The sequence below is a fragment of the Manacus vitellinus genome, unplaced genomic scaffold (genome assembly GCF_001715985.3).
Source record: "Manacus vitellinus isolate BGI_N305 unplaced genomic scaffold, ASM171598v3 scaffold_96_pilon, whole genome shotgun sequence".
In the NCBI taxonomy this organism is placed as follows: Eukaryota; Metazoa; Chordata; class Aves; order Passeriformes; family Pipridae; genus Manacus; species Manacus vitellinus.
This window is the reverse complement of record NW_021940901.1, coordinates 168790-180619: the sequence shown is the minus strand read 5'-3', so window position 1 is coordinate 180619 and position 11830 is coordinate 168790. Positions and strand designations below refer to the sequence as shown.

At 35.0% G+C, this 11830-nt stretch overlaps 1 protein-coding gene across 1 annotated transcript in view; it reads right to left on the bottom strand.

Annotated features, from left to right (window-relative positions):
• Positions 1–221: 221 nt before the first annotated feature.
• Positions 222–11830, bottom strand: part of MARCHF11 (membrane associated ring-CH-type finger 11) — a 51517-nt gene continuing 39908 nt past the window's right edge. The window contains exons 3-4 of the mRNA XM_018086480.2: positions 7807–7999; positions 222–978 (exon numbers count right to left, since the gene is read on the bottom strand). Of these exons, the coding sequence (XP_017941969.1) occupies positions 656–978; positions 7807–7999 (516 nt within the window). The 3' untranslated portion in view covers positions 222–655. The remainder of the gene's footprint in view (positions 979–7806; positions 8000–11830) is intronic.

Below are 11830 nucleotides of genomic sequence, written 5' to 3'. Positions count from 1 at the left end.
GTGCAAGACTCTTCCTCTGTCTGTGTCATACTTGTGCCTGACATCTTGCATGGACATCTGGGAGAGCTAAAAGAAAAGAAGACTTCCCATCTTCCCTTAGGTTTTGTAAAGCAGCCACTGGACTTCCTTCTTAAAGGCAAAGGACAATATATCCCTTACTTACTTTCACACACCTGAACTGTGCTACAAGCAACAAAAAAATAAAGACAGAAAAGGAAGAATACTTGACTTGTGTCAACATTCTCCTTCTTTTTGGAAGAACATTGTCCAGTTTAATCCTCGTGAAAGTGAAAAAAATAACAGTAGTGGATTAAAGCCAGAGTTTAAGAAAATACATTTAAATATATCTTTTTACTTAAAAATTAATTTCTTCATCATTCAAAGACCTAAGAGTTAAGTTATGTTATATACACCTCAGGTACAAAGTGAGAAAAGATCCAATAAATCAGACTGTATAAAAAGCAAGAGACTTTTTTTTTCCCCAGAAAAATGTATTTGTGTTTTATCTGATCATATAAAAAGCATTAAATTTTTTAAAAAAGTGTATATATTTTTTCAAGTGTTAATGGTTTCCCCATTCATCATAACTACATTCCAAAGTCCTGTAACACCAGGGCACATTATCCTTATCTGTGTAGCACAGTGAGCATAATCTTTACACTGAGGTAACTCTCATCACTACTTCCCCAGAGCAGTTATCCTCTGATGAATCTTCCTGAGGTCTCATGCGGTTGAACAGATGTAACAACACATAGCCACACTGAAATCTTGGTGAGGTTAACTGTGTTGGATGAACCAAACTTCTGTTTCTAAATGCAGTCAGTGGTAACCACAATGTCCTTCCTGCTGAGGATTCTCCTCGATTGCTCTCCTCTATGTCCGTGGCTTTATCATAATTTAACACATCCCAGTGTAGATTCACAGCCCTCCAGCGCTTAAACACTCGATAAACAGATGCACCTTCATGTACTATCAGTCCTGAAATTAAGGAAAAGGAAAAAAAAGAGTTTGTACAAAATATCAATTGATACCATTTTGAGAGTAAATAGAGAACTAACACATTGTAATGACTGTTAATTTCCAAAGGCTATTAAATTACTTGTAACATTAATAATTCAAACAAACTGTATATATGCAATGTAACTGGTTATTTATGTGTTTGGGAGGCAGGAACATGCAGAGGAAATAAAACTGTTCTGAATAAAAGCTCAACATAATCAATACTGAAATAATCTGAGCATGCCTAACTAAATAAATTATTTAGATTTAAGTAAACCCATGCAAAACTGGCAGATTTGGAAATTGATTGTTTATGCTACTGCTGCCCTTGTTCATGGTAAGTACTATTTATTTACTGATATTTATACTGGTTTAACTATATCTTTAAGTAGGTTAGACCTTCTGTAAGGAACAGGATGGTCTTAAATTTGCATGAGTGTATTGTAGAATTCAGTACAGATACAGAGAAATTTAAATGCTTTCAGATTCTTATTTCAACTCAGGAGCACAGAAGATTTGTGAAAACCTGAAATAGCTGTAAGTAGAAAGACTTTCCTGTCTTGTTTCAGTAGAACAAGAAGAGATTAAATTTTATTATTAACTATGATGAGCATGGTAAGGATGATAAGCTTTCTTCTTTCTCTTCGATATTCAGCAGGAAAAAGTTGAGAATCATCTTTTTGTTGAGACCCAGGAAATCTTTTAAAAGGTTCTTCAAGGAAAATACAGATTTTCTGGAGTCCTCAACAGACCAATCCACTTATGAATTTCTATGTAGCTAATATTTATGCCTATTGTATGCATTCTGGCAATTTATGTAAAGAAGTGAAGCTCTTCATTTTTTGTATGTATGTATATATTTATACTCATACTCTTTATGTGTAAGTAGTTCATATATGAATTTACAGGAGAGACACATAGGACTTCAGCCTTCTTACTAGTTTTTTCCTCAATCAGTCTGGTAACTTATATGGTTCTGAGCAATGTCTCATGTTTTCTCTGGCTCCCTGCTTTGGGAGGAGAGCAATCTGCCTAGCCAAAAACATTTATAAATCTTTTGTTCACTGTGATTCTTGTCTAAAATTTTCCTATACATATCCACATCTATATGATTGGTGGGGTCACAGGCTATAGTCCTTTATGCCAAGAGATTGTGTAGTACCTCTTTCTGCACAACAAAATTGTGATCTAAGTGTCTGAGGTCCTTTAGCTTGGTTAACCAACATCAGAAAGGAGTTGTTCAAAGAAAGATGACACAGGCAGAAAGGATGATAAAAATATTTACATGAACAGAAAACCTCAGATTCAAGTGCAATGATTTTCAGATAGCAATGCCTATTCTAATACATGTTTAAAGATCATTACACTACAAGATGAAGAAACACAAAAATTTCTTTCAGAAGGGCATGATAGCAAATGCAGCATCTCTGTAAGGCTTTCAACTTGCCCAGAATTCATTGAAGTATCCAATGCAGAAAAAGTAACACAATATAAGCTTAATTAAATAGCAAACATTCTAAATGTATTTTGTAACAGCATAGCCTTTTAGTGGAATTTTTTCTTGATTGCAAGATTTCTATCTTCATCTTCTCAGATACAGATAAAGCAACCTGACCTAAAAATTTAACATATCAATAATAATCTATTAAATACATAAATGCACCTTCAAGACTGGCTAGATTGTCTTAAAAAGAATAAATGTGTTTGATCATGTACAGAATCTACAAACCAAATAAGCCATGGCTTTACCACTGTGATGAAGATACACCCTTTTTTTTTTCCTGTTGGATTTCCTATAAAATGATAAAGGAGATGAGAATAGGGAGATGAGAATAATCCTCCTCTGCCTGTCAGTGTAACATAGCATTATTTGGCCCAATTTCTCTCAACACTATGATAAAGGAAAACTAAAAGAATCTATTTACTCCAGTGTGAAGATACATGCCTGCACTCCATTGGAACCTGAACAAGATATTTCAGAATAGAGAGCGAAGCATTTTGAAAAGCATCATTGAGGTACATGAAGTACATTGAAACGGTCAAAAGTATCCTCCCAAAATTACAACAGAAAAAGTCATAGGACAACTTCTTTCAGAGAGACCTTTTTTACTGTTTTGGATCTTTCAGGATTTATTGAAATTATGTTTTCAAAGTTTTTCAACTTTTGCAAGGAAATTTTCCGTACAATGGAAGCTGTCAGTCACGTATACTTTAAAAGAGTTACCAAACAAAGGATCAACTATTGCAAGGCTTGAAATAAAGTTGTCAGATTTGGCAATGCTAAAGGAGAAAAGGAGGACTTTCATAATTCCTCTCATAAAAAGTTTTATTTCCCTTCTGATAGAACTACAGATTGAAAAAGACCTATGTAGAAGAGGCAAAAGAACTGGGGGTGAGGGGGGGAAGAAAGCTCTCAGCAACAAGAGTTCCAAGACCACAAACAAGAAGAAATCTGGATAAGGTTTAAATGTTGGAGATTTTCCAGGTCCAGAGAAGTTCTGATGCTCAAAATATAAGTACTTAGTCACTGAAGTGGAGCTGTAAGAAAACAGCAAAGAATCTCCTTTCTTTCTGTAGAAGGATAAATTCATAAAAAATACTGATGTGTTCCAAATACCACGATTTCAACAGCGCAGAGAACATATTGCACACTTCTAGGGAAAAAAAATTACTTCTTTGACTCAGATGATCCCAAGAAGTGTCAGAATTCACTACTGTTAGCTGTTCTGATGTTCTGTCCAATTAATATCTACAAGGAACAGAATTTTAGGATGATGGACCCATCAAAATGTCCACAGATTCTAAGACGACTTTAGGTTTTATCTCTAAGATGTAGAGACTGTAGTGGGATCCAGACAATAGGGTTATGGAGAATCATAATTTTATTTTCTTTCCAAGTACTGTGAGATTCACTCTATTTAAAGAATTTCTTACCCTGAGTTACAAGATCACTTGAAATTTTTCATAGTAAATGGCTTTACAAGTAGGCTACTTGTCTTACATCATTCAGATTTGATGGTATTAGGTTACAACTTTATCTTATTTATCACACTAACCTTACTTAGAGTCATTTAGGAATAGTCCTCTCAGAAACATCACAAGATCTTACCAGGGAATAAAAGACCCTTTTCAGAAACAGACTTTATCTCTGGACAAAATGCCATGTCTTAAGGGCCCACAGATATATAAAAAAAAGTAATCAATTGCTCAAAGCATTAAAGTGAAACATGTCCTCTCTAAAAATAGTAATATAACTCTTTATAAACTATTTAGAATTAGATCGGGGGGGGGGGGGAAGACTTTCTGAGTAAGGACACATAAAGTGCAGCTAGATGTGTTAATTGTAAGGAACTTCAGCCTGCACATTTTTACAACTAAGGAGCTACATAAACGTTGCTAGGCATCAGGTTCCTTGGTGGGGACTAAAGAGGCTTTCAGAGGGCTACTCACACCTTGCATTGGCTCCCATCTCTTACTCCCTTGCCATAGTCATGTTTCCAGTGCAATGTTACAACCTCTTTTCATGCTGTAAAGGAACTGCACTGTTTTTCTGTGATTGGAAGTTAGCTGTTATTATTTGTGAGATATTTTGTTAATACCAGAACCACTTATAACTAGTAGTTGTGACTGACTTTTCTGTTATGAGAAATAATTTTTAGGTCTACAAAGTAGAATGACAAAGGCTTGATGTCCTGTCCTTTGGTGGTTAGATAAGGGATTTATATTATTCATTCCTTTCACATTAACCCATGAATTCACTCCCTTTGGTAATCCCTACATGGATGGTCTGATCCTAGCACTATCACTGCAATAGCTCTGGGTTTCACAGGCAGTAATTCTACTTGATTAGGGTGTTCAAGGTCTGCTGTGGGAAAACTTCTACCACCAGCAGATTTCAAAGAGAACAGCTTTAAACCCAGCTTAGATGCAGAAAAGTACAAGCTAATGACTTGTAGGGTTAAAACCAACACTGAAAAGTAAAAACCATCCTGTTTGTTAGGAAGAATTCTGGAAAAATTTAGAGTAGAACAAGGAGAACAATGGATACCAATAAAATATGTACACTGGAATGAATAGAACATATTATACTGGTGATCTGTAATCTTTGGGACTTTTGGTGAAAAGTAAAACAAAATTAAGAAGTAAAATAAAAGTTACGTGTCGTTTGCTTAATAAGAAAGTGACTGGTCTGCTACATATGATGTATAAGTCAGACACTGGGAAAATGAATCATTATGTGCAAGTTTTCAAAGATGTCATGTAAATATGTCAGTACCTTTAGGCAAACTGCCTTTAAAAATTATAGTAAAACATTTTAAGAAGTGCTTCACACTTTCTGTGTGAAGATACTTACACTTCACAAATGACCAAAAATATTCATATTGTTTCTGCAAAGCTATAGGGAGGCATAACTGAAGGCAGGGAGAATAAAACTTGGTCATACCACCAAGCATTGTCTTGAAATATGTGCTGCACAGGAAAACCTGTATATCTGCATAGATTTTTCATTGAAATAAAGATAGATATCAGTGGGAGTATAGGCACTCACTCACTGTAAGTCCAGTTGAAAACTCAGAGAATGCAATGGATGACTAAACACAAATGAGAGAAGAGGAGATACTAAGTGAGAACTGTGGCTGGTTGTAAGCATAACAAGCTTTATGATATGAGAGATTACATATAATAATGGTAAAATCATAAGTTAATGCTGTTGGAAGTCATCAGCATAATGGAAAGTGTTTGTTTTTTTAAAAACAGTAAGGAGTAATAGTTATATACATTTATTAGAGAACTTTATTTGAATGTTTTAAATTAAAACTATCAATCTAACCCCCTTCACTTTATGCTGAAATAAAATTGAATAAAGCTGACTATATTAATAAATGTTTTCAAGAATTACAAGAGCTCCTGATCTTACAAGCTTACAGTATGCAGATGACTTGAAATTATACGCAGAATAAATGAATGAATGAATCTGGATCATCAGAATTCCACAATTACCAAACCTCCTTTATACAGTTTTCTGAATTTTCAGATACAGTCTAGTAAACTGTTAAGTTGTATCTGCACTGAACTTCATAACTACAAAACAGTGTTGAAATACATTTAATTATAGTCGGTTTTCCATTAAAATTGTTGTATATTATTTATGATAGGATTATAAAATATGTATTTATTTAATTAGAGGCAAGTCAGTTTATCTTGTGGGGGCAGACAACGGCATGTGTGCTTTGCTCCTGCATGATGCCAGTTAGGCCAGAAGCTCCATAGCCATGTGAGGTCCATACCATGTTAATTCAGTAGCTTCCAGTTCAGTGATGGCTTGAGCCTGGCTGGCTTGAAAGGCAGCTACATAACTGCATGTACCAATCTATGGAAAGCTCACCTTCCAACAGTTTACTTCTATAGATAAATACAGTAACATTTCTGATCTCCCACAGACATTCAGAGTGTCTGAAGCACATTTTATCTTCACTTAGTGTTTTTTTAAACAAAAGCAAACCCTTCAATATTGAGTGTTAAGCTGGAAGAGGTGGTATTCAGAAACCAGCATGTAAGAGGATATGTAGCTGAGCCTTTTTATTAATTTAAAAGCTGAGCACTTGTCCAAAGTATAAGATTCTGCTCGCTTTTCTGTCAGAGAAGATCTGAATTCACAGATGAAAGCCTGTGTTCCAAAATATTCCAGAGTGGGCTTCGCTAATAAAAATTACAAAATGAAACTGCTGATCTAGCTGAAATATAAATACTTTTACAGTAATTGGATGGTTTCAATACAAGATGGTATGGCTTTACAGTTGAAGCAAAAGCCTTGATATTAGGAATCACTCTGTTTCTTTGTCCCTTACTGAGCAGAATTCAGCACTGTCCTGAATTCCCGTATATGACACTGGGATAACATTATCTCTCAGAAATCTCAAAGCAAACATCAGATGGCATTTGACTTCTGGATTTCCAATTCTAAGCATGGGATTTAATGTAAACTAATGTTGTTAATTATGTAGATTTAATTATGCAAATTATTTAATTGTGCAATATTTAATGTAAATTTTCTCTGCAGATAATTGTAGTTATTCTAATAATCAATTCAAGGTTGTTACCAAGTACTAAAGAGATGTCTGTTTAAATACTTCTGGGTCCAGTGCATTTTCAGAAAATCCAAGAGTGGTCAAAAGACCTTTACAGTAAACCACATTTTCTTTTACATCTAGAGTTAAATGACTTGAGACTTTTTAACAGTAAAGGAAGTTACTATAGTTAGAGGTATGTGAGTGTTTCATAACTGTTTATGATGTACAAAGAACTCATGCCTATCTTCTCTGTTCTCCTCTATTACTAGCACAGTGACCTATATAAGTCTGTACAATTTAATTTTGGGTGTGCAGTTTGATGACATCCTTAAGGGCTTCTTCTGAGCTTCATGATGGTACAGTCTAATGCAAAGTGGCATCAGTAGAAGACTTGACAATGCATAATTTTACTAATTATTTTAACAATGTCTTTGTTATTTTCATCTATTTAACTTCCCAAATTTTGCTAGTCATCTATTTTTTCAAGAAATGTAAACTGATCCTGTTCTCACCACTAAGATTTTGGGAAGACACTTTGATGAACCTGAGAGTAAAACTTTGATTCTTTTCTCTTTGCAGTATTTGTAACACTGTAAAAAGCAGCAGTTGCTAAAGGTATCAGCTGAGAATAAATCTGCAAAGAACTGGAGTGATCGATTAGCGTGACCAATTAGAAAAATAGATATAGTCACAGTCTTAAACCACAGTCTGTGCTGTTTAAAGATTTTGAGCTTACCTATGCATACTAGATCCATAAAACCATACATTCCATAGCAGATTTGAAAAAGGATGTCCTTTCTTTGCCATACTGCATAAGGGCTGAAGGCTGACCATAGAAGCCAAGTCACACTTGCTACTAAGAACAGAGATCCTAGGATTACAGCAACCATCTGCACTTTCTCAACCAGTGTTATAGTAATGCTTTGCCACTAAAAGAGAAACAAAGTAGTATGAGATAAAAATGTTATTTTCCATGACTGTACATTCAACTCCACTTTTTGTTTCCTGAAATCAGAAATTATTTTAATATTTATACATATCTTCATAGATATTTATTAGTATCCTTGATGCTGACATTTTATATCTTTTTTTCCTATTTCACTTTCAGTTAAAGTGAAGATAAATAGTTGCTTCCCCATCTCCTCCAGCATCACTATCAATACCATCCAGCTGCAAACTTCGGAAGAGTTAATAGTCTTAATTCTATTTTGAATACATAGGCAAAAAAACAGATTAGGTCTTAGGAATGAAACTCAGTCTTTCATCTTTGTAGGATAAGGAACAGAATTAAAAAAATGTTGGGAAGGGTTTTTCAGATATGTTTTCTGTTAGTGTGACAAGTTTCCTTCTCATCCCACCCTCCAGAAGTGTGAAAGCATTTTTCACTTTCCTGCTTCTCATCAAAGAAGTTCCAGACATACCAAGGGAGTTGTCTTTCTCTGCATAAACTAGTGTTAACAGTACAAAAAGACACCTGCAACCTAGTGTGGAAGCAACCTGAAGACTCAGGAGGAGCCCTGAATACAGATAGCAAAAACATTTCTTTTCAGTGAAGCCCAGTTATGTCCACCTTTCCAGGGAAGGTTGTATCTTCTGTATGTGAGGTGACTGATTTATGGTGTGACAAGATTTAAATATAACAGAGTATGCTTACTGTCTTCTGTCAGGCTAAGAATAGAAGTAAAATTCTGTTAAAACAGAGTTACAAAAGGAAAACACAGCATAAGGAAAGAATCATTTTAGATTACCCCTACTGTATATGGTCTTTCTTGGCCATAATTATCTAAATTACTTTGGCAGACTCTCCACTTCATCATTCATTACAAAGCCAGTGTGCAGATTTGTGGACTGATATCTTTCCTGTTCCTAATTTTGGATGTACATGCTCTCTTCTACAGTTGCAGTAGGGAGCAAGTGGAGAAAGCTACTCCAGTAAGAGATTTCTTACCTCTTTTCCCATCTACAATAATGTTTCCTTTTCCCTATTATGTTACGAAAGCCTTCTCTTTTTTTACAGCAGTTGGGTACCCAGTACTGTATAATTATAGGATAATAGAATAATTCAGGTTGCAAGGGGCTGTGGGAGGTCTCTAGTTCAACTTCTTGCTCAAAACATGATCAGTGATGAGATCAGACCAGGTCGCTCAGGGGTTTATTCAGTAACACCTTGAAAACCTCCAAATATGGAGACTGTTCAGCCTCTCGGTGCAACCTGTTCCACTTCTTGACTGTAATCAGGTTGAAAAATGTTTTTCTTAAAAACTATTTTTTCTTATATCCACTCTGATTCTCTTTTGATCCTCTTATGCTCTCTTTCTCCTATCAAGTACCACTGTGAAGAGCGTGGGTAAGCAATGGAGCCCTCGGCCCCTTTCTTTTCTTCTCTTTCAGTTTTTTCCATAAACTTTTCTACTGTAGGCTAATTTGCACATCGGGTGCTACATGCCTTCTCTTGTTGCAACCTCCTGAATATAATAGTACAAAAAGATAGATGTATAGCAATTTGTAAATTGTCTTTCTTGAAATGCTAACCTTTTTATAATGAACTCAATTAAACTTATACTAGATAATTCATGGAACTGCAGGGTTTGGAATGGGGCTATTCATATTAAATACTACCTTCTTATGGTAAAGCAGCTATGGATATGCATTTCCTTTGTTAAAAGTTTTTTTATGAGGTCAAGAAAGGTCATTAATAAGTGATGCATGACAGAATGGTGTGAGCTTTCCATGACTCAGATATTACTTGTTTACAGGATTTAAAGTTCAGGATTGAAATTCACAGAACTCTCTTTAGAATCTATAATGTTGTGTTCAACAAAATTAGTTTTCATTTCTCAGCTGAAGCTACACAGTGTGACTTGGCAGAAAACCGTCAAAACTGCTATTGGTTATGTATCTCTATCTTCTTTCTTTATCACTGTGAAACAGACCTGTAATAAATTTGTTCAGAATGCCTGAAATCAAAGTACATTTATATGAAGTAAAGCTTTAACTGTCACAAAATATTAAACTGTCGAATTCATGGAAGACACTGGTAATATATTTAAACATCACTGAAATAAACAGCAGATCTTTCACAGTGCAATTTCTACAATGCAGAAGTTCCTAAACTCACTTAAGCTTATTTTGATTTTCTTTTCTTTTTTAAAACTTAGATTGCTCATAGTTATTCTGCAAAGATAGCACTGAACAAAAGGAAAAGTAATCTGAACATCTGAGATAAGTAATGTGGCATGCAGTCTATATATAAAACTCATCCCTTATTCTGGTGTTGTCTGACAACCAATATCTCTTTCTCAGAGACAACTATTCCTACCTATTTTTCTGTTTCCTGAGGGCTTTTTTTGGGTTTTCCCAAATGTTTTCTTTCTAGAAAAGCTTGACCCTGAAAAGTTCTAGGACTCATAGATATTATCGTTACCTTTTCCTAGCCTCTTCTAAAGAATATATTCTTGTTATTTTGCTTTTCTCCTGATCAGATAATTACTGAGAAAATACACGAGCTGTAGTTCCTAACTCCTTGGCCTTTAAAAATCAAAGAACAGTTAAAAAAAAAAAAATCCCAACCTCCCAGCAAAATAAAACAACCAAGAACCCCAAAATAGGGTTTGATATTTTCTTCTGTTACCCATTTACTTTAGCCTTTGTGGCATTCACTGTCTTTCTTCTGTAGTCCTCCACCTCCCTCAGCATGAAGGTCAGCAATAACCAAGCAATTAAAATTTTCATGAAATTTTCACCTCTTTTAGTGTAATCTACAAGTTAAACTAACTGATGACATTCCACAATAGATGGAGGAGGAAGGACTATGTGTGTAAGACAGAAGACATTCAAGAGGCCTAGAAAGTTTTATGTGAAACTGCTAACTTGCCTCCTAGTGCTAGGCAGTCTGCCACAAGAATCCAACACCCAAAGAGTGATGGGATGGGATGGACTGGTATTAAGCTCTAACATGTGATCAGCTTGGGGACCCCATCTTCAGTGTATGCTGGTGCTTAGTGCTAATGGCAAGAAGATTGTGGATGCTCCTGATGGGTAACTTACCCCAACTGGAATTTCCTCCTCCTTGCCCCTCTCCAATCAGTTTTGATTCAAAGAGTCTGAGATTGGTTCTTGGGAAATTATTGCCTTGATTTTTTTCTTCCCATAAATTGACTGTGTTTGGGTACAAATTATAAAAAGTGAACAGATGTTGCTGAGACAGGCATATTTTTTACATAATGAAGGTAGTATTCTGTAGTTATGACGTTATTCACATGGAAATAAGTTTGGAAGGTTCAGTCCTTTTTTGCTTAGACATGGGCAGCATTAGCCATTAGGCAATGAGATGAACTGCACAGTCCTGTATTATTCAGTTGCTTTGCATTTCATTTGCTTGTGAAAAGGAACTGGAGTTGTGGTCACACTTTTTTTTTCTACCTGTAGTCTTACTCACAGCATAGCTAATATGTGTGAGTATACATGTTGACAGACATCTGGGAAATGAAAACTCTTTTTCTAAGATTCTTTTTATAGTATCAAAAGCCAGTTAAACTTCCTTTGATTTCTCACAATCATTTACCTGTTATGTTTTTATAATCACATCACCTTTTAATGTCAAATTAATGGCTTACAATAGAGGGTACAAAAATAATATAGTAAAAATAATTCAGTGATATTTAATGTTGAGAAACTGCATTTAGAATATAAGAGACTGAATTATTTAACATTGTAAATTGAATTATCTCATTATGAATGTGTCATGATTTAAATCCATT